Source organism: Peromyscus maniculatus, chromosome 16 (assembly GCF_049852395.1).
Source record: "Peromyscus maniculatus bairdii isolate BWxNUB_F1_BW_parent chromosome 16, HU_Pman_BW_mat_3.1, whole genome shotgun sequence".
Classification (NCBI taxonomy): Eukaryota; Metazoa; Chordata; class Mammalia; order Rodentia; family Cricetidae; genus Peromyscus; species Peromyscus maniculatus.
The window spans coordinates 52,601,092-52,624,778 of record NC_134867.1 but is presented as its reverse complement, the minus strand read 5'-3'; the positions used below and the strand labels follow the sequence as shown (position 1 = coordinate 52,624,778).

The window sequence follows — 23,687 nt, the reverse complement described above, 5'->3', positions numbered from 1 at the left end:
TCTACCTTTCTACTGGTTTTTTTTTTTTTTTTTTTTTTTTGGTTTTTGGAGGCAGGGTTTCTCTGTGTAGCTTTGTGCCTTTCCTGGAACTCAATTTATAGACCAGGCTGGCCTCGAACTCACAGAGATCCGCCTGCCTCTGCCTCCCGAGTGCTGGGATTAAAGGCGTGTGCCACCACCGCCCGGCTCTAGTGTCGGATTTTTTAATGTTTAGGCTAAGAATTAAGTTCAAGGATTTCAAGAGATGGAGGTATTAACTATTTTCCCAAAATGCTGAATGCCATTATATTCCAGTCCCACACTTCACAAAGGACGGCCCACATAGAACCACACAGGTCAGTGAGGAGCATTATCTCCTGTGATCCTTTTCTTACACAGGTGTTCTGTTCCTTAAACCCTGGATATATTTTAAAACTTACAGAAGACAATGAAAACAGGCGGCTTCATAGTGTTGAAAACAAAACACCTTTGTGTATGTGTGGTGTGGGGGTGGAGATGAAACCCGGGGCTTCCTACCTGCTAAGAACAGGCAATAATCCTCAGCTACCATCCCAGGCCTCCACACAATCATACTCTTTCTTTGGTGTCGATTGTCCTATAATTCACAGAAGCCAGGGGTTTTGACAGAGCTCCTCCCCGGGGCCCAAATGACCCGGACAAAGTGGAGTGAATCTTGTTAAGATGTTCCAGGCCACCAAATTGTTTATCTGACCTTCAAGATATCCAAAGATAAAGAGGTAGATAATGGCCAAACCCAGCTATGTGTGATGGATGGTACATGCCTGTCGTCATCTCAACACTAAGAGGCTGAGGTAGGAGGGTTGCCTGTTTTGCGCCTGGGTTACATTGAGAAACCCTGCCTTTAAAAAAAAAAAAATCCAAACCCAACAGGACGGTTTGGCCTGTATAATTGAGTCGCTTCTGCACCCATCTTTACAAGATAAGTGATCTTTGGTTCCGCCTCTGGTCTCCTCTGCCCTCAACCCCACTCATCTGGACAACCATTCCGTTTTATAAGAGGCTTCTGATTCTAGAAGCACAGACAGGGGCCCACTAAAGCCAAACTCGATCCTGCAAGCCTATAACCCCAGCTACGAGGAGCTCAGGCAAGAGCCACTTCAGCCCCGGGACAGGAAAGCAGCCTAGGCAAGAGTGAGAACCTTGTCCACACATGCACAGACAGGCTGATCAAGATCTTCAATATATTACACATTTGTATATTTAAAAAGTGTGTGTGCTCATGCCCAGTCGAGGCCTTGGACAGGCCAGAAAAGGGCAGCAGGTGGCCAGCCCGGTGACTTTCTGCCTCACTCCCTTGAGACAGGGTCTCTCTAAGTCTGGAGCTCTCAGCAGTCAGCCAGACTAACGGGGCAGCAGCGACCTGGCATGGGGATTACAGGCACAGGCAACACCCAGCTTTTAATGTGGGTGCTGGGGACCCAAACACAGGTCCTTACATTCAGGCAACAAGTACACTTATAGCCCAGGCTGACCTCAAACTATGTAGCCATAGAATTCCATCTCCGGGTAATCCTCAGTGACTTGAAGCCTCACATCTCTGTCTCCAATGTTCAGTCTGTTTCTGTTTGTTTTTTAAAACTTTGTGGCAGTTTTCCTCTGTATCCCAGGTTAACCTGGAACTCACTATACAGCCCAGGCTGGTCTTGAACTTGCTATCCTCCTGCCTCAGCCTGACAAAGGGGGACTAGCTTGCTGGGTTTGATCTATGATAAACAGCACACCTCTTGGGATGGGGGAAATCGGCTGGAATATAGGTCACACACACACACACACACACACACACACACACACACACACACACCACACCACACCACACCACACAAGACCACACCACAAAAATTCCATGTCACCAATAAAGATAGTTCTTTCAGTTTCTTTAAATTTTGGACCATTCAGGGTAGAACAGATGACCTGGGCATTAAAAGTCAATTTTATTTATTTTTTTCTTCCACTTCCATTTCTCAGGAAGCCACAGTAGCTCAGGTCAGTCAATTACGGGGTGGACTGGAGCCTCCAGTGTCTGTTTTAATACAGTCACATCCTTTAAAAGGCCAGTCAAGGGGCTGGAGCGATGGCTCAGCACCTAAGAGCACTTGTTGCCCTTGCAGAGGACCTGGGTTCAGTTCCCAACACCCACATGGTGGCTCACAGCCATTTGTAATTCCAGTGCCCTGGATGCCTGATGACCTTTGGGGACACCAGGCATGTATGTGGTGCGTGTAGACATATATATATGCAAATTATATGTGTGCATATATATGCAAAACACTTGCCCATATATACATTAGAATTAAGTTAATAAAAAAATAAAATAATGAATTCTTCAACTCTGCACATTATTTATGTTTTGGTGGCTCATAACTCCTGCAGTCAGACGGAATCATAGCCTGGAAGACTTGACAAGGGTCTCCACCTCCACCTTCTGGGGACAATAGCCTCACACAGCTTGCAATGGCCCTGTTCCATTTCCAGCTTTGAAATCACTGATCAGTAGAAAAGACAGAAAGGTCTTTTCAGGGCTAATTCAGGGCTGCCAAGAAGGCCCCACATGTAAGGTGCTTGCGGCCAAGCCTGATGACCTGAGCTCAATTCTTGGAACCCACACGGTGAGAGAAGACTATCAATTCCTGCTGGTTGTCCTCTGACCTCCATATGCCTGCACACTACATACATAAACACACACACACACACACACACACACACACACACACACACGTAATTATTTATTTAAACAAAGGTTAATTCAGAGACATTCTGATCGCCAAACCTGGCCTTCAATTTGCCTCCAGAAATCAAGCTCTACCAGAGCAATGAAGTCCACCAGTCATTGGACGTCAGCAACTGAATGAATATAAACTTGCAGAGACAACTGAGGAAATAAGAAGCCAATCTTACTGTCCCCAGGAGTGGCCAAAAGTCAAGCCAGGCAAACAACTGACCAAGCCATTTCCTCTTGGAATTTGCATATGAAGACTGACTACAGAACTCTCTGCATTTTACTGAAGTGCATCATAGATAAAAATCAAGATAAATATGGGACATTTAAATGTTAAACTTGAGTAATCAAAAGTTTAACTCTCTTGGGCTGAGGCTATGTGCTTGCCGGGCATGGGCAAGGCCCAGAGTTCAACCCCAAAACAAGAGAAGGAGGAAGAAGAGGAAGAGGAGAAGGAAGATGATGATGTTTAACTCCCAGACACTAGAGATAGTTCAGTGGATAAGAGTACTTACTGGCAGAGGACCAGAGGGATCCCAGCACCCACACCAGGGAGCACACTGCTCTAACTCCAATGGATATGAAGCCCACTTCTGGCCTGCATGGGTACCTAAGCATGCTTGCACGCGCCCACACACACACACTAAATATATAATTATTTCTTTAAGAACAAAGGTACAGGGTGGTACACCACACACACTAAATATATAATTATTTCTTTAAGAACAAAGGTACAGGGTGGTAGTGGCACACACCTTTAATTCCAGCACTCAGTAGGCTGAGGCAGGCAGATCTGAGTTCAAGCCCAGCCTAGTCTACAAAGCCAGTTCCAGGACAGCTAAGGCTACACAGAGAAACCCTGTCTCAAAACAAAACAAAACAAAACAAAACAAAACAAAACAAAGTTTAACTCTCTATTTGACCCCATGACAGCGTTCAACTAGGGAGTTGCCTTTGAGGACACTTAGGGAGTAACTGCAATAAAAGGTCACCAGAAAAATGGATGGGGACTGTAGCTCAGTGTTAATGTACATGTCGAGCATCCTGCTCAAAGCTCTGGGTTCACTTTCTAGCATCCAATAAATAAGTAAATAAAACTGTACACAGGTACCATAATGAAACCCATTTCTTTATATGTTGACCTAAAATTTTAAAAAATATATTAACAGAAAAAAAATAAACAGAATAGAATGGTGGCTCCTACCTGTAATTTCTTTCAGTCACAGGAGGCTGAGGCAGGAAGATCAAGTTCAAGGGCAGCCTGGGCTGCATAGTAAGTTCTAGGATAGCCTGGGCTACAGAATGACTCCTTGTCTAAAAAAACAAAACAAAAACCACAAATCAACTGATTTACTAAACAAATACGTAGCATGTATAATATAAATATTTGACATTACCTACAGAAAAAAAATCTGATAATCATCTTTAATGATTATATTATGTAAAAAGGAAAAAAAGATCATTCTGTCCAAAGAGGGGAAAACTGTATACTATATAGCAAACCTCCCCCAAATGTCTATACATCCATCAAGATGTATTCATGATGTAACCCATAAGTAACTTGGTGTATGTTTCATCTGAGCCAAAAAAAAAAAAAAACCAAAAAAAAAACAAAAAAACAAGGATTTCATTTAGCCCAGACTGGCTTCAAAGTCAAAGCAGTCCTCCTGCCTCAATCTTCTGAGTGCTGGGACGCAAATGTGAGCCTCCCCCATCCAGCCAAGCCACTCTACTTCTGAAGAACAAACAAGTCTTCAAATCTGAGTTTCTCCCTAAATCTTTTGCTCCATCTATTAATTACCAAATAGACCGGGCTCAGTCACTTTCTGATCCCAATGAGGTTAGAGGTGAAGCCGGAGAAGCAGGCAGCTGACATTCACCAATGAAAACCCAAGGGCCAATACCATCACTTCCTTCTCTCCATCAACTCCTGCCAAGTCCCTACACTCCATGCCAGGCACCATCCCTCACACAGGGGACAGTTTGTCGGTAAAACCAGATAAGCCCATGTCTTACGGAGCATGCAGAGCCGTCAAACGTAATAGTTACAAAGCCCTTAAACCCACAAATGTAAACTCTGCTGGGAAGGGACCAAGGAGTAACGGGGCCAAGAGTGGCAGATGGAACCTCTTCGCCTTGGAGGTCAGGGACTGGAGCTTAAGATAGAAAGCAAGGGTAGAATTTGGGGTTGCTGAATCCTTCTTAATTCTGAGATCCTATTAAAAAAAATCTTAGGTCTTCAAAACCTGAGTAATCTGTGGGTTGAAATGAAAGAACACATATATTCCAACAGGCACATGCAAGTGTATTGATCCATCTCCAAATTGATAACTGGGAAACTGGCCAACAATTTAATGATGCTGTGGATGTTGTCCCTTTAGTCATCTTTTAGAAGAGACTGCTTGGATGCTTCAAGATGGTGGTTGACTGGGATGGAGAAGTGGGATGCAGGTTACGGGAGGGTATGGAAGGTGGAAAAGAAAGGAATATTTTTTAAGTAAGCAAACGCAACTTATTGGGAAGGTCCACATTTCAGTGTAAACAGATAAGACTTGAAGTCATATAAAAACCGAGGTAAAGAATGTCTCCTGATTGCAAATTTTCTGCAGTGATACCTTAAAATGACTCTAATGACATGTCAACTGTGTTGACAGCAGTTGTCATCAAAACATGGCGTGGGGCAGAGGCGGTTCAGCAGGTAGAGGTTCAGCTGGCCGTGCAAAGCCGGTTACGTGAGTTCAAGCCCCGTCACCCACATAAAGGCGAAAGGAGAGGACCAACTCTAGAGAACTGTTATCTGACCTTCACTCAGGCACACCATGGCGCGTTTACCCCTCCGCTACACACACACAGATCACACACACGTGCATTTTTTCTCTGCTAAGTCATTCTTCCTTTAAAAAGATCGTTAACACAAGCATTAAAATGTAGCTGAGGCATCCAAAGGATGGAGACTATGGCAGAAGGTGAGGTACTACTTAGAAAACCTATGCATCGGAGGTAGCGAGGATTTCACAAGTAGTGAGGAGTTAGAACTGGAGGTAGAGCGGCCATTCACCCTATACTATACTAGGACAACTAAAGAGGTCAAGGCGACCAGGTCTGACTTGTATAAGATTTACCTGGATCTCAATGTTTTGTTCTACACAGAAGGATGTGTTTACACTTCCTGGGACCTTCCGAAAGATCCTCACTACTCTATCCCCAAATTCAGCAATTGGTTGATTTTTCTTTAAGTTTGTTTGGCTGGTCACGCGTTTCTGTAAGGAGATCATAAATCCACCTGAGTGAAGCCTTGCTCAAAAACACATGCTGGAAAACAGCTAAAATGCAATGTCGTCGGCCGGGCGTGGCTGCGAAGTCATTTGAGAGGCTGAGGCAGGAGGATTGCCACTAGTAGTTGGGCTAGGGTGTGAGTCCCAAGCCAGCATAGGAGTGAGACCCTGTCTCAAAACAAATAAGCAAATTAATGAAGGGCCGCGAACAACAACAAAAGAGAAAGAACCGAATCAAATACAATAATGAGAACAGGACACAAAGGTAGCGGCTGTGGTGTACCGGATGAAATATTCCGGCCTTGACCAAGCGAGCCTGTAAGATGCAGTATTTCTAGAGCCTTTCAGTAGACTTGACAGACAAGAGTGCAAGGAACGCTCGCTTAAGCCTTTGCCTACATCGGTGGAGAACTTCTAACTCCAATGTTTGTTTATCCAACTGAGTCCACGGGCAGCAAACTGTGAGAAAGGGAGACAGGAGGCCAGGAGTTTTGCCTATCCCTCTCCACTGGTGCTTCTGCTCGGGTTTCTCTCTGGAAGAGAGCTAGCTGCACGCCAGGCTCTCTGCACCAGCTAGGCGGTGTCCCAGGCGCTGCTGCAGGACTCTGGGTACCAAACCGGGTGGCCCGGGTGGAAGCCGGTGTCAAGGCCAATACTGGGTGGGGAACTAGGAACCAGGTTTGCCCTATGCCAAAGCACGTTCCGATTTTCTCTCTCTCTCTGGGACCTGGGATCTGGGGGTGTGTGTGAGGCGGCATCAAATACCTGGCGGGGGTCAGTTCTTATGGATGCCCCACCACCGGCCATCCCCTAGGCTGCCAGCCCACCGGAAGAGAGGAGGAAAGGCTGGAGAGCGGCGCGCAGGGCCAGATTTGATGGCTGCGGAAGGGCTAGGTCGCCGCCCTTAGGGACCCACGACAAAGATGCCAGCCCCGCCCCGGTGCGAAAGACCCCGAGAGCCTGCAAAGGGCTGCGCTCGAGTTTGCAGACCGGCTGCACCGGCGGGAAGTTGTGGCAGGCGGAACCCGCCAGGACGCCCCATCTCTCCATCCCGCCCCACCCGGGCAGGTGGCCGCAGCATACCTTGGTGGCGGGGTCCGCGTCGGCAGGTTCCCCAGCCGCTCCCGGCGCTTCCGCCGCGGGCCCGTGGCCACTGAGCTCCGGCTCGCTCGGCGTGTCGCTCCCCGCCGGCTGCTGCTCGGGGCTCCGCTGCTCGGTGGAACTGCCTGCGCCCATGGCTCAGTGGTTGTCCTACTCCCGCCGGCTAGCCGCCTTCCTGGGACCGCGGGGACGCCGAGGGGCTAGGGGACGTGCTCCCAAGACCACGAGGATGAGGGACGAGGAGCGCCGGCTCTCTGCGATCCTGCTGAGAACGCGCCCGGACTGAGAATGAAGGGGACGCGCTCGTGGCAAACTCCTTAAAAGAAAAAAAAAAAAAAAAAAAAAAAAGCCACCTCGTAGCCTCCTCCCCCCTCCTTGTTTTTCCCTCCCTTCATCACATGAGCACAGCCCAGACACGCCTTGCAGCATCTCCCCCTAGGCTGCTAGGACCGGAGGCTCCGCCACCAGGTCCCCAGCAGCCCACCCCACCCCCAGGGCTCCTCAGGTCGTTAAAGGGGACCAGAGCTTTGGGGTCTGTCCCAGGGCTGCAGAAGGTTCAGAGATAGCAAGAAAGAAGAGGGGTGGGGCGGGTGGGGGGAAGCAAAGGCTTTGTTTTTTAATTCAATGATTGATACCCCAAGGTTGGAGCTTCTGCAGCCCTGGGATTTGCATCTGGCCAGGCGCGAACCCAAATCCCCCATTTGCTTTTCTTGGGATTGTGTTTGACTTTAAGCATTTGTTCCAGCCCTCTCTCCTTTAGCAGGAGAAAGGAAGCACTCCTGGGCTGCTCCTGGGCTGCTCCTGAGCCTGGCCATATTAGGACGGCTCACGTGGCAGGAGCTGGGAAACCCAGAGGTTGATGCAGTCAGGCCACCGCTGAGGTGGGCCCCAGCGTCCCCATGATCCCAGCCAGTGATGTCAGCTGATGCCATCACCAGAACTCACCGGCCGCTTTCCTCAGGGAACGCGCGGGGAAATGAAGCTGTTACTGGAAATGTGCCTGTCCTTTGAGCGTCTGATGCTGAAGGTTACACATCCAGGCCACTCGTCTCTGCTGCCGCTGAAACACCACGTTGGCTTAGGTCTCTTCAGTCGCCATCAGTATCCTAGCAAAGAAGGGGCTTGTCTGTTTTCTCCCTCCACTTGATTAGATAATCATTCTATTAACATCGGAGCCAATAAGTCTTTCGTTTGAATTAAAATTTTGTTGGATTACTCCGCAGTAAGCATGAAAGGGCTAGGGAGGAAAATATAAAATAATCTCAGGTGAGCAGGAGCTGTGTTCTTGCTAGTAATCCTGATACCTGAGAAGCGGAGGCAAGAGGGTCAGCTTGAGCCTGAAGCCAGCCTGGGAAGGATAGTTTGTTCCAGTCCAGCCTGAGCCAGAGAGAGAGACTGTCGATGAATGAAATAAGGAACTAAGGACTTAAAAAAACACTAAGAGCATTGAGCCTAGATGCCGGATAAATATCTATCTCATCCCCAGGTTTAATACAGGCCTAGTTGAGTGTCAATGGAAACATTAACTTACTTATATGGCATCTGGGCCGTATCCATTGTCATGTGAGAACATACTGGGGAAAAAAAAGCCAGGCAGTGGTGGCACAGCCTTTGATCCCAGTACTCGGGAGGCAGAGGCAGGTGGATTTCTGTGAGTTCAAGGCCAGCCTGGTCTACAGAGTGAGTTCCAGGACAGGTTCCAAAGCTACAGAGAAACCCTGTCTCCAAAAACTAAAACAAGAACATACTCGGAACCACTCATTAGTTTAGTTTTTTGGAATAAAATTTGTTTTCTTGGGACACGAGAGATAGTTCAATGGCCAAGAGCACGGGCTGCTCTTCCAAAGGATCCAGGTTCAATTCCCAGCACCCACATAGCAGCTCACAACTGTCTGTAACTCCAATTCCAAGGGAGCCAACATCCTCACACAGACATACATGCAGGCAAACACCAATGCACATGAAACAAAAACAGGTAAATCATTAAAAAAAACTGTTTTCTCAATTATTTTATTTTTGTGGGTATACACAAAGGCCAGTTTCTCTGGAGTTTATTCACTTAGAAACAGATTTTCAAGCTTTTTGTTTTTAGTTATTTGGAAGCGTATCGCCTATCTCAATTTGTTTTATGTTGTGGTGTTTGGTTTGTTGAGACAGAACTCTCTAGCCCCAGTCTCTGGAGAGAAAGCTACTGTACACACTTCAGTGACCACACCCTGCCTCAACTTAAATTTTGACTGTTTGGAGAGCATTAGCATTTCCCCTCCCCCGCCCCTAGGCTGGTGCTAGGGAGTGGAATCAGAGGCCTTGGGCACGTGAGACAAGTAGGCAGCACCTGAGCTGTATGTATCTCTGGCCCAAACACGACCATCCTCACTTTGTTTCAGGTACTGTTCAATAAAACACTGCATGTATCATCACATACGATCCTTATAACAACCCGATGGCACACATCCCTTTGTCCTCATTTTACCAATAGACAAAGGGGAGGGGGTTAACCAAAGAAGTCAAATGTTGTGGACCCAAGGTCTCACAGTTGGTGGTGGTGGGGGGGAGTAAGGCATCTGATGGGCATGTGACTTCAAAGCCCACGCTCAAGCGCTGCACTATCCTCTGTCCTTCTGCAAGAAGCTTCTGTTATCAACCCCTTTCTCTTAAGGACGTTAGCGAAAAGAAACATTTTGGTCGCCGATGGTGGGAACTGGAAAAAGCTGCTGAAGCAGTTTGAGGACCTGGGTGTGGCTCCAGGGCTGAGCCCTGGGTCATGTGCCTTGGGTTCTATCCCAGCCCCAAAGTGGGGGAGGGGCCCATTTTGAGAACAATAAAGTCAGCACATTTGAAAATGAAGCAGGAGGCAGGTACTATTTGTACTGCCTGCTTTGATACGAATAGTATCAACGTCCCCCCCATTCTGTGAGATTACATTATTCAAGTTCTTGGGAAATTCTCGACAAAGCGTTTCACATCCACTAGCCTTGAAGTGTTCAGAAAAGATTGCAAGGCCCAAGATTTCCAGCCAGGGGTATGTAGCCCAGGGCTGAGGAATACGTTGTCTGTGCCTGCTTATAGCACAAGGCTGGCTTTATGCTTATTATCCAGGCTATAAAACTGGATATTTTTGAAAAGTCAAGCTGAGGGGATGGGGAGATGGCTCAGTCAGATGGTACAAACATGAGCGGGACCTGAGTTGGGAACCCCAGCATCAGCACATAAAGTCTGGTGAGGTGGGCTGGTGACTGCCGTCCAGGCCAGGGGCAAGTGTCAACAGGAGGATCCCCAGAGAGCCTTGGCCAGCCTAGACAAGTCTGTGAGAGACCCCCGTTATAAAAAGACAACCCCCAAACCCTGAGTTTTTTGTGGTGCATATCTTGAATCCCAGTCCCTGGGAGGCAGAGGCAGGCAGAGTTCCAGGCTGGTCAGGGTCACACAGTGAGATCTTGTCTCAAAAACAAAACCAACCAAACACCTGGAGAGCAACTGAGGAAGACACCTGCATAGACATCTGCCCCACAAGGCCCCAAATGCATGTGCATACACACCCTGGAACACACACACACACACACACACACACACACACACACACACACACACACTCATTAAAATAAGCCAAACACAAACAGCTAGGTGAAGTGGTACACCCCTGTAATCCAAAGACCTGTGAGGTTGAGACAGGAAGATTGTGAGTTTGAGGCCAGTATAACCACATAGTAAGTCCCTGTCTTAAACACACACGCACACACACACACACACACACACACACAGAAAATAAAACATAAAAAGTAAAATTGTATTTAAGGGCCTAGAGATAAAATGGTCAATGGTAGAGCACACTTTCTTAGCTCTATTATTGTGTGAAGTCTTGAGTTTAATCCTCAATATGAAAAAAAAAAGTTAAGAAATATATGCATAATATTCTCTATTCTGCATAAAATATGTCCAGGATACTGGTATAGTAGTTATAAGTCTCAGCCAGGCCTGGGGCACAAACCTACAATCTTAGCACTGGGTAGGTTGATACAGATTTCCCATGAATCTGAGGTCAGCCTAGGCCACATATAAGTTTGAAGCTAGCTTGGGCTACATAACAAAACCTTAGAGTTAGTCTTTTTGTTTGTTTTTTCAAACTAGGGCTTCTCCATGTAGCCCTGGCTGTTCTGGTGTAGACCAGGCTGGCCTGGAACTCAAGATCCACCTGCCTCTGCCTGAGTGCTGAGATTAAAGGTGTGTACCACCAGGACCCAGTTAGAGGGTTTGTCTTTACTATAGGGTTTTTTTTTTTTTTTTTTTTTTTTTTGGTTTTTCGAGACAGGGTTTCTCTGTGTAGCTTTGCGCCTTTTCCTGGAACTCACTTGGTAGCCCAGGCTGGCCTCGAACTCACAGAGATCCGCCTGGCTCTGCCTCCCGAGTGCTACTATAGGGTTTTTTTTAGTTGTTTTTTTCCCCTCTTAATTCTCTTGTTTGAGCCGGAATCTCTATAGTTCACCCAGGCTTGCCTGGGACTCCTTATGGAGGATGACCTTGAATTTCTGGTCCTCTTGTCTGTTTAGTACTGGGATTATAGGGATGGAATTACCTGCATTACAGGTACAGATCACTATACTCAGTCTTATTCAGTGCTAGTAGAACATTCTTTGTTGTTTTTGTTTTGTTTTGTTTTTTTGAAACAGGGTTCTTTGTGTAGCCCTGGCTGTCCTGGAACTCACTCTGTAGACCAGGCTGGCCTTGAACTAACAGAGATCTGCCTGCCTCTGCCTCCACAGTGCTGGCATTAAAGGTGTGAGCCACCACTGCCTAGCAAATAGAATACTCTGGCATCTTACGGCTTCATGCATGCTAGGCAGGCACTTTAATAACTGAGCGATGTCCTCAATCCTTCAACACACATCCGTTTATCAAGCACCTGTCCTGTACCAAACACAGAGTTCCTGGCGTCCTTTCCACCCAATGCTCAGAGGCAAAGTCTCCAAGGTTTTCTTGTGTTGGCTTTTGGTGACGTCTGAAGGACTGCTCGCCTGGCCTCTGTGAAGCTGAAGGCAGCTGGCCCTGCTGTCCACCCTCCCCTGGAGGCGTCGGTTACACAGATTCTGTCTAGCAGCCCCCCCCCCCCTTCTGAGACACCACAGGGCGCAGGTGTCCTCTCCCACATTCTCCCATGGGACAGCCAGTGACTGAGATGTTTCCCCGAGAGGGTTAATTCTCTCATCAAAAACAGTTTGAGATTTCTCAAAAACAAATACGCATTGCCTGTAGGGCAGGCTGAGCTTGTACTTCTGAAGTTCGCTCGCTTCTCTAGAAAAGCTGGTCACGTGAGATTTAAAAGAAAATTCAGAATGCTGCTTGAACATCTTGTGTGCACCCTCACTGTTTTAAAGGAATTACGGACAGAAACAGCTTGATCAACTCAAGTACCATGGCATTATTCAACAGGACACAGGCTGAATATAGTGAACGAGAATACATTATACAGCTCAAAATAGTTAGAAGAGAATTTGAATGCACTCGCCATGAAGAAATGATAGGAGTTATTGTATTTTAATTTTTAGACATAGTCTCAGGACTGGGACTGCAGCTCAGGAGAACAGCTCTGGCCTTGTATGCATGAGACCCTGAGTTCAATTCCCCAGAACTGCCCTCTGAGAGAGAGAGAGAGAGAGAGAGAGAGAGAGAGAGAGAGAGAGAGAGAGAGAGAGAGAGGAGGCCTCATGTAGCCTAGGCTGGCTATGTACCTAAACCTAACTTGCTATGAACCTAAGGCTGGCCCTGAACTCATCTTCCTGCTTCGACACCCGCCCCCCCCCCCCCAATGCTGGTATTACATGTGTGCACCATCTCACCAGCTTCTATGCAGGGCTGGGGTTTCCTGCCCCGTAGGTGAGTGTTCCCCAGCTCAGGTAAAAGTTTAAGGTGAGGGGTATGCAAATTACCCTGAGTTTGTTCCTTGGACAGGTAGTCATACATCAAAGTATCACATTCTGTTTCACACATAAGTAAAAAATAGTATGTAAATATTAAAAACCATACACATGAAAACAGAAGTATTTTTCACACTCGTGTGTTTTCCACTCACAGCAGTGAGGGGATGCTAAGGCAGGAAGCTAACCATAGTTACAGTCCCAGGCTAGCCTGAGTGACAACGTGAGGGACTGTCTCAGACACAGAACAAGGGACTGGAGAGATGACGACTCAGTGGGTTAAGGGTGCTTACGGCTTTTGCAGAGACCCTGGGTTGAGTTCCCTGAACCCAAACAGTGACTCAGCTGTCTACAATGCCCATGTAGGCATGCGCACAAGTGGGTACACATACGCTACAAAAAATAAAAATAAAAAATACAACACAAAATAAAGTATAATAAAAATTAAAAACAAAACAAGCCAGGTTGATAGCCATGATACTGAAGAACTATTACAATTGGAGAGAAGATCACGTGACTGTTTTGCCCTACCCTGTTGGCTCTCCTACCCAATCTGTGTCCTGATAAAGATGTGCATTCCTGGGGACTGATCTCATTTTTACCAGCTGAGTTTTGTTTCTGGGCTTTTCTTCTGTTTTTTTTTTTTTTTTTTTTTTTTTTTTTTAATGACTTCTTGTCACTCTCACAAGAGTAAAAAATGTCAGGGTATGGTGGCACAGCCAGAAACCCCAGCACTAGAGAGGATGAAGCAGGAGGATCATGGCTTCCAGGCCAGCAAAGACCACAAAGCAAGATATTTGTCTCCAAACACTGAACTGGGGCTGGAGAAATGGCTTGGCAGCTAGGTGGTTCAGAGCACTTCCTGCCCTTCTGGAAGACCTGAGTTCAGTTCCCAGTTCCACCTGGGCCAACTCACAGCCACCCAGAACTCCTGCTCCAGGGGACCCAATGCCTCTGGTATCTGCACTTGAGTGTACAAACCCACACACAGACATGTTATATAATTAATTTTTTTCCAGACAGGTTTCATTGTGTAACTCTGGCTGGCCTAGAACTCACTATCTAGACCAGGCTGGCCTTGAACTTACAGAGACTCACTTGCTATGGAGTGCTGGAATTAAAGGCAGGCACCATTACACTCAGCCTACATAATTTAAAAAAAAAATTTAAACTATAACTACACTAAACTAAATAATAATAATAATAATAATAATAATAATAATAATAATAATAATAAGTGCATGTGGAAAGTCCTGTTTGTTTAGCATATTCAAAGACTTGGTTTTATCCTGAATGTGGAGTTAACCACAAGTATGGTGGTATCACCTCTAATCCTAGCACCTGAGAAGTAGAAATGGGATGATCAGAATTGCAAAGCCATCGGCTACAAATTAAGTTCAAGGTCAGCTTGGGTGACAAGAGACCCAGTCTTTAAAAAATAAATAAATAAATAAAATAATTTTTAAACAATATCTTTTTTTGTGTGTGTGGTGGCACACACCTTTAATCCCAGGGAGAGAGACAGGCAGGTCTCTATGAGTTCAAGATGAGCCTGGTCTACATAGTGAGTTCCAAGCCAGCCAAGGCTGTATAATAAAATTGTCTCAATAAACAAAGTAAATCAATAATAAGCTAGATTCTTCCCTTTCCTCCTTTCTCTCAATATCTGACTTCGTCACAACATCCCTGGGAGCTCAGCTCAATTACATAAAAACAAACAAACAAAACAAAAACACCCCACAAAACTCCAAAATGGGATGTAATGTATGTAAAGAATAAAAATTAAAATAAAAAAATAAACACGAGCCCCCATTTAAAAAAAAAAAAAAAACAACCTCTAAAATATTTATCTTTTCTGTGCTACTGTGCTCTTGAGTGTTGAGAAAAAAAACTTATTTGAATTTGGATTTCTTTTTGTTTTTTTGGTGTGGGGATCAAATCCAGAGCTTGACACATATGACTCAAGAACTCTACTCCTGAGATACGGAAACCCACAGACTTCGAAATGTGTTCTCTCCCTTTGGTTCTGTTCATTTTAATGTTTGCATTTTCCGGTGGGCACGCCATGTGTTCAGTGTGAAGCTCCGGGGACAACTCCCTTCCGTCCTCCTACCTTCATGTGGGTCCTGGGCATTAGGCTTGGGTCATTAGACTTGAGGAGCAAGCGCCTACCGCTACCCAGTCAGCCGTGTGGCTCAGGATTATAATCCCAGAGCTTACGAACCAGAGACATAAGGAACATCACAAACGCTAAGTCAGTCCGGCCTATCAAATGAGGTGTGTGGGAGGCTGTTCGGCATATTCAACAATAAAAGGAAATAAATGTTTTTATATGCAATAACCAGGGAATTTGCTAAAACGAAACCACCAACACCCAAAAGCTATATACTATATGTTCTATGACAACCTTGAGATTTGACAAAATTATAGAAATGAAGAGATTGGTGGTAGCCAAGAGGGCTGGGGGATGTAGGTGTGGGTCTAAGATAAGAGCAGGATGGTCTCCTTGGGTTGAGAACGTTTTGTCCCTTGGTTGTATCAGAGTAAACCTCCTGGCTGGGATGTTCTGCAGTTTTTGTAAAATGTTGCCATTGATGAAACTAGATAAAGGTTGTGTTAGACCTCTCAGTGTTATTCTCATAATTGCATGGCCATCTGCAGTGAACTGAAGATGGAAAACTGTATCTATATATACATTGCCGAGTGAGCACTTGAGAATGTGCGTGCGTGCGTGCGTGCGTGCGTGTGTGTGTGTGTGTGTGTGTGTGTGTGTGTGTGTGTATGTGTGTGTTGTGTGTTCATTAACTAGGGGTGTAGATCAGGATTGCCAACAGGGACAACCCACTGAGTATTGAATTCCATATCTAGCCCTGACTGGGGACATGAATCAAAATAAGACCAGTTAGATGTCAACAGAGTATTAATAGGTTGGTGTTTGTTTTGTTTGTAGGCTCTTAACTCTGAAACTCAGATTCCATCCAACACAGAAACAGTCGTTTTTCCTGCCTGGCTGTACAATCCTGTCTGTTGCTCCCCGGCTTGGTGTCCCATGGCCACCAGCAGACACACCTGCAATCTCCCTGGCCAATATCTTTTCCACATTCTTCTGCCCGGAAAGGCCTCAAAGGGATGAGATAAAACCAAAAGTGAAGGCAGGTGTGTCCATGTAAATACCTGTTTCCCAGCTGAGAGGTGGTTGAGGCAGGAGGATCACTACTAAAAGTTTGAGGCCAGCCTGGTCTACTTAGGGAGTTTCAGGCCAGCCTAGGCTACACTGTGAGACACCGTCTTGACAATAAATAAATAATGAAATTTGGAAGTCAAGTAAAGAAGTCATGGGCTGCTTCTTGGAGATCAGCTGACACCCCACACCCTGAACAGTTTCTTCCAGTTCTTTCTACAAGGTTAACGCCCCATCTATTGTACTAATGAGAAATCTCAGTTCTTTCTGAAGTTGTAACATTTCAGTTTGCTCTCTCTCTCTGTCTCTCTGTCATCTCTCTCTGTCTCTCTGTGTCTCTCTCGCTCATATATTCCACTGTGAGAACTGATGTTCCGATTTGAAGCCTTTTATCCAGCCCAGCCCTGTACTGGCCTTGGATTTTCCTCCCCCTCTGGGTTCTTCTGGGGCCTGAGAAACTCTGGAACAAAGACAGGGTCGGCCTTGAGGACTGACCTGAGAAAGAAGTGTCTTCTCAGGAACTCAGGCCTTTCTTGATCTCTCTGGATCCTTGGTGGGTTGAGCAGAGAGAGGGTCCAGGACCCCCACCTACCCCAGGAATGGTGCTGAGGATTGACACCAGGCCTTAGCCTATGCCCGCTGGCCCAGTTTGCTTTCCTTCGCTGTGATAAAACACTGACCCAATCCAACTCTCCAGAGGGAAAGGTTTATCCAGCTTACAGCTTCCACAGTGCATCACTGAAGGAAGCTGAGGCAGGAACTGAAGTGGAGACCTCGGGAGAATATTGCTCCCTGGCTTACAGCCCCCTACCCCCGCCCACCCAGGCTTGCTCAGCTACCTTCTTATTCAGCCCAGACCCACCTACCAGGGATGCCTCTGTTTGTCGTGGGCTGTGCCCTCCCATATCAATTAACAATTGAGACATCGACATGTTTACAAGCCAGTCTGATGGAGGCAAGTCTTCAGATGAGGGTCCCTCTTTCCGGGCGCCCCTCAGTATGTGTTAAGTTCACAAAGCATGAGGAAGGTACACCGGAGTCACTTCCAGACCATGTCAGATGTTAGATGGACACAAGTCTCTTTTGCTTATTTTGTTTGTTTGTTTGTTTGTTTGTTTGTTTGTTTTGTTTTGTTTTGGCTATGAAATAGAAAAACTTAACACTGTGGTTTCACTAGTCATTGGGCCAAGAAAAAAAATAGTTATGGGGTCAGGGCTACATAGTGAGACCCTGTCTCAAATATATATATATATACATATATGTAATATACATGCATATATATTTGTGATATAAATATACATACATATGTATATATGTGTCTTGGGGGCAGCCAGATGACTCAGTAAGTGAAGGTTTCTGCACCAAGCCTGAGGTCTTGAATTAAATCACTGGCCCCACAGGCTCACAAGTTCTCAACCTGTGGGTCTCGACCCCTTCCATGGTAGTATATCAGATATCCTGTATATCAGATATCTACATTACAATTTATAACAGCAGCAAAATTAAAGTTAGGAAGTAGCAATGAAACAGTTTTATGGTTGGGGGTCACCATAACATGAGGAACTGTGTTAAAGGGTCACAGCGTTAGGAGGATTGAGAACTACTGGGTTAGAAGGTGATTATTAACTTACGTAAGTTGTCCTCTGACCTCCACAGAACCCCATGCCACACCATGCTCATGGCCCCCTTTAGAATAAATAAATAAAAATGCAATTAAAAACAATGCCTTCAGCTGAGCAGTGGTGGCGCACACCTTTAATCCTAACACTTGGAACATAGAGGCAGGAGGAGCTCTCTGAGTTCAACACCAGCCTGGTCTACAGATTGAGTACCAGGACAGTCAGGGCTACACAGAGAAACCCTGTAAAATGGTAGCAAAGACAAGAGATGACGTAGCCCAATGGTTCACACCTGTAATTTCAGCAGCTAGGAAGCAGAGGCAGGAAGATCAGGAATTCCAGGTCATCCTCAACCCCACGGTTAGTTCAAGGCCAGCCTATGTTACAGGAGCCCTGCCTGGAACAACAAAAGGGGGCCAGAGAGATGCTCAGTTGGTAAAATGCTTGCTATGTGAGCGTGTTGACCTAGGACTCGACTGTCAACCAGCCTGGCCTTGTGACCTAGCCTCAGGTCCCAGTATGAGACCCTCCCCTGCCTCTGAAAATAATGGGAGAGCTCAAGGAAGACATTTGACGGCTTATGAGATTCATCTGTCTCACTCTGCAGCTCAGGCTAGACCAGAACTAATTAGCCCAGGCTTGCCTCCAATTTACAGCAATACTTCTACCTCTGTCTCTGGAGTGCTGAGGTTAAGGACACTGCCCACCAAGCCCTGTGGGTACCTTATTTTCTAGAGAAAGCATTGCTGAAAAAACAACAACAAAAAACCCCAAAAAACAGAGATCAAAGTTATTTAGTGTATTCTTAAGATCTAGAAAATCAGGCCTGGTAGTGGTGGTGCACGCCTTTAATCCCAGCACTCAAAAGGCAGAGGCAGGTGGATCTCTGTGAGTTTGAGGCCGGCCTGGGCTACAGAGTGAGATCCAGGAAAGGCGAAAAGCCACACAGAGAAACCCTGTCTTGAAAAACCCGGAAAAAAAAATCTAGAAAATTAGGAGATTATGTTTTCTTTTCTTTTCTTACTCTTGAGTGTGTGTGTGTGCTGGACTACACCCCCAGGCCTGAGAGCTCCCCCTCTCCCCCTCCCTCTCCATCTTCCTCCTCCTCTTCTGAGTCAGGGCCTTACTATGTAGCACTGATTGGCCCGGAACACACAGAGATGCGTCTGCCTCTGCTTCCCAAGTTCCGGGAGTAAAGGTATAGCCACCACACAGAAGAAGAGCTTTATCTCGAGAGTGATCTTTAAATGGGATTATTTCTTCTTCCGCGACCCTGGGCTTGCCAGAACTTCCCACTAACACAAGCATGCTGACACGGAGACTTTTCCAGCGTTTCTATAAACCCCCAGCCTGGCTTACAGCTTGACGGTAGCCTCCAGGGACCCGGAGCAGGGACAGCCCAGAGAAGCCATTTCCTGGTTCCCGAGCTGCAGAAACTGAAGCACATTCTCTTGTTATTGCCTCTCTTTGAATGCTATGTGTTTGTGTGCCCAGTGCAAGTAACGTGGGATGAAAATCAATCAATCAATTAATTAAAAAAGGAAAGGACATGATTTCTCCTAGGTATGGTGGAGGAGAAAGTTTAAGTGTAGATTTGAGGGCGTGTATAGTCAGAGTCGGAGACATCTGGGAGAAACCAGAATGAACAAGACTAGGCCATGAGCTGGGCCATGTGAGGAGAGGGGGAAAGGAGAGGGGAGAGGAGCCACCACCCAAGAGGGGAGCCTGGGCTAAGAGACGGCCAAGAGAGTAAAGGATAGACCAACCGGCCAAGTAACCAAAATGGCTGGATTATATAGGATGAGCGGCTGGGGGAAGGGCAGACAACGCCTGGGCTGGAGAAGTTTAGGGTCGGGGTTGGGGTTTGCTAGCCATACCTTGTCAAAGGTAGAGACTGAGGGATGTTGGGAGAACCTGGAGGCCTGGTCCACTTTGATATGTTAAATAGGTGCCTTGGTCTTTTGTCGCAAGTTTGAGACCTAACATCTTCAAGGTTAGTTTTCAGGGGCTTAAAAAAGTGGTCTGTGTAGACACAGTACTGCCTGCCTGTCGTTCTAGCCTTTGGGAGATGTAGACCAGAAAGTCAGAGGTTCAAGGTCAGCCTTGGCTATGCAGTGATGCTGAGGCCACTCGGGGCTGTATGAGACCCTGTGTTAGAAAACAAAACAGCAGACTGGAGCGATGGCTCAGAGGTTAAGAACAGTGGCTGCTCTTCCAGAGTTCCTGAGTTCAATTCCAAGCACCCACATGGTGGCTCACAACCATCTGTAATGAGATCTGGCGCCCTCTTCTGGTGTGCAGGGATACATGCAATAAATAAATGAATCTTAAAAAGAAAAAGAAAAAGAAAACAAAACAAAACAGCAGAGGCAAGTGGATCTCTGTGAGTTCAAGGCCAGCCTAGACTCCAGAGCTAGTTCCAGAACAGCCAAGGCTACACAAAGAAACTCTGTCTCGAAAAACCAAAAATTAAAAATTAAAAAAAAAAATTAAACAAAAAGAACTGGTTATTTTCAGCAAGTCCTGAATGCCTGAATGCCAGTGGTTCAGGAGTATGGCTGTTTCCAGGGTCACGTTTGTGTTCTCCGTGGCAGGGTATAGCTCTCTTCTGCTTCCTGGAGGACATGCCTTCCTTCAGGGGCATGCAGTCCCAAAGACTCAGCTACGAGTACCTACTAAGAGCCCTGGGGCAGAATCAACTGTGATCATCTCAGGACAGACACAGCCATGCCGGGCTGGGTGTGACTTCTCTGGAACCTTTGTTGCAGGCTTGGGACTTTGGCCTTGGCTCCCCTTTTCATCCCGGCACTGGGGAGGCAGAGGCAGGCAGATCTCTGAGTTCTAGGTCAGCCTGGGCTACAAAGTAAGTTCCAGTACAGCCAGGGCCACACAGAGAAACCCCGTCTGGAGAGTGGTGGTGGGGGTACATGAGATGGGACAGGATGGGACCTAATGCTTTTGGTGTCCTTATTCCTGGACAGCTAAAGAGTGTCTTCAGCCATCATCCTGCATCACACATGGAGTCACATCAGTTTCTCGGCTGGAACCAAAATTCAAAGCCCACTCGACAACCCTGGGACCTACCTTTCCCACCACCTCATCTCTGCACATGCAGTCAGTTCCTCCTCCGACTCTCGGACTTCTGCTTAGGGGCGGGGGGATGCCAGGTCCTTGCCTCGCAAGAGAGCATCTGGCCTGGAATTCCGTCTTCTGGTGTACACTCCGTTCAGCCGCGATGAAAAGTATCCGTTTGGCAGAGAAAGAAAGACACTTAAGATACAAGGGAGAGAAAGAGAGACAAGTAGCTCCCAGAGGGAGAAAAAGAAGCCCAGAGGGCAGCTGCTTTTGTTCCTCAAATAGCCTACTACCAGGTTCCCTTTCCTGCTAAGAAATGTGAAGGGGCTTGTCCCCAGGACTGGTTAGAAAGCCTTCCTGTAGCCAGTTGAATTTTGACCGGGTTGCCAGATTTTCAGACTCTCTTCTGGGGCTGAGGCCAGGCCAGTCCCCAGTCTTTAGGACAATGGCTGGTGGTCTGATGGAAGCCAGGCCTATGATTTTACCCCTGGCTCTTCTCAGCTAGTCTTGGGGAGCCCCATCCCTCCACTTTTTGAAGAACTGGTTTTGGCAATGTGGCATCTTAAAGTCAAATTAGGTAATTTGACTAGTTTCTCATTCTGCGTTGATCATCAAGACGAGATTTCAAAAGTGGAAAAGCTTGTTAAGAACATCTTCCAGAGGGCAAGAGAGATAGCCCAGTGGTTAAGAACACTTGCTGCCCTTGCAGAGGACCTAAAGGCTTTTTTTTTTTTTTAACCCGGGATAGAGCCAGCCTGCCTGCCTGCCTGCCTGCCTCCCTCTCTCCCTCCCCCCCCTTTTCTTCCATCTCTCCTCCTTTTCTGTTCAGAAAATTCTCACTAGTTTCCTGTGTAGCCTAGGCTAGCCTCAGACTTTCAACTTCCTGCTCCACCTTGAGTGTGGAATCCCGTGGGATCACAGGCATGTACCATGGCACCTCCCACCTCCCCACTTCTTGTCTTTCTTTCTTTCTTTCTTTCTTTCTTTCTTTCTTTCTTTCTTTCTTTCTTTCTTTCTTTCTTTCTTTCTTTCTTTCTTTTTTTCAGGCTGGCCCGGGACTCACTGAGGTAGCTCAGGCTGGCCTTAAACTCACAATAACTCTGTCTGGGGTCTCCCACACGGGGGGGGGGGGTGGGGGGTGGGTGGGCACCACACCCAGCTGCATGCCTTTGTTTCTCGGTCTTTATCTTTTGTCCTGCCTTCTCCGTGGATGTGTGTTCTGGATGTAATAAAATATGGCCAATTAATTCTCAAGCTTGTGGTGGGTCTTGGACGCGTTATCATGATTCACAAGGGGAGGGGAGAAGGAGGTTGAAATTGGCGTTTCTGGTTTCTGAACAGCGTAGCTCCATTCATTTAAAAAGCCAATTATCTTAACTATGCATTTTTCTTTTTTTCAAATCTTCTTGAGTTAAAGCTGGGTGAAGCAGTATTTCTCCCAAATGTGCTCCTTAACTGGGATCCACCACGCAGTTTCAGTGCGTACATGAGCTCCGTTTGTATCAGTGGCATTTTTAAATCAAAATGTACAGGAACGTCCGGGAATGTTCATTCTTCGATAAACACAGTGACGGCTTCGGCAGCCTGGCTTGTGCCCTTGTGTGTGGAAAGGGCACTTTCTTCCCCAGGAGCATGGCTGGGTCAGGCAGGTACAAGCCACTGCCCTTCCCACTACACACACTGGCTGGGTTAGGGGGGTACAGCTACCCCATCCCCCACCCACCCACCCACACATACACTGTGATTTAGTGAGATTTTCTTAGATCTCGTTGTCAGGTTAGGGGTGTTTCATGGGTTGAACTGGAATTGCCTGGTCAGGACAAAACCCGGGAAGGTGTGTTTGTCCAGTGAATAGTTTTTCAGAGAGAGATGAGTGGATGTCCCATTGTCACAAAGAACCCAGCTTCCACTGTCAGGCCGGCTCCACCACTGGGACTTTGGGAGAATTAATTCATGTCCCCAAGCTTTCATTTGCTGGAGCTACACTTGTTTGTTTTTTTTTGGTTTTTCGAGACAGGGTTTCTCTGTGTCGCTTTGCGCCTTTCCTGGATCTCCCTCTGTAGACCAGGCTGGCCTCGAACTCACAGAGATCTGTCTGGCTCTGCCTCCTGAGTGCTGGTTGTATATCGGGAATAAAAGGCCAGTTTGCGGGTCGGTGACATGGTTCAGCCCGCAGAAGCGCTCGCAGCAGAGCCGGGCAGCCAGAGCTCCAGGATGGGACCCAGATGGCGGAAGGAGAGGATCCAGAACATTGTCCTCTGACCTTTACATGTGTGCTATACCAAGGGTGTGACCATACAGAAGTGTCTGCACACACGCACGTGCACACACACAAATAACAATACTGATGATAATAATAATAATAATAATAGCAGCCAGGGATTGGAAAGATGACTCACCGTTTAAGAGCCCAGACCATATAGGCTGTCACAAGCACCTGAACACCAGCTCCAGGAAATCTGACATCCTCTTCTGGACTCAGTGGGCACTTCTACTCACATATGGACACACACACACACACACACACACACACACACACGCACGCACGCACGCGTGCTCCCCCTCAAACACACAGCTTTGGGGTTACAGGCAAGAATGCAGCCATGCGTGGCTTTTTACATGAGTGCTAGGGATATGAACTTAGCAGGTCCCCATGCTCAGACAGCTAGAGCTTTTACCCACGTCTCCTTAAACCCTTAGTAACGTATAAGGTTTCCGACTTAGGAAGTGTTTATCACAGTGTAACCCCATCCCAAACCAAGGAGCATTTGTGTACATACACCAATG

The 23,687-nt window shown here is 46.8% G+C and overlaps 1 protein-coding gene and 1 long non-coding RNA gene across 3 annotated transcripts in view; both read right to left on the bottom strand.

The window, feature by feature from the left end:
• Akap12 (A-kinase anchoring protein 12) overlaps positions 1–8,214 on the bottom strand; it is a 96,954-nt gene extending 88,740 nt beyond the window's left edge. The window contains exons 1-2 of one of the 2 annotated variants that reach the window (XM_076552816.1): positions 8,059–8,214; positions 7,096–7,429 (exon numbers count right to left, since the gene is read on the bottom strand). In XM_076552816.1, coding sequence (XP_076408931.1) covers positions 7,096–7,248 — 153 coding nt within the window. In that variant the 5' untranslated portion in view covers positions 7,249–7,429; positions 8,059–8,214. Of the gene's footprint in view, positions 1–7,095; positions 7,430–8,058 lie in introns of those variants that run through there. The other variant, XM_076552817.1, reaches the window with a different exon arrangement.
• Positions 1–23,687, bottom strand: part of LOC143268912 (uncharacterized) — a 184,297-nt gene that overhangs the window by 130,098 nt on the left and 30,512 nt on the right. The gene's annotated exons all lie outside the window — the stretch shown is intronic.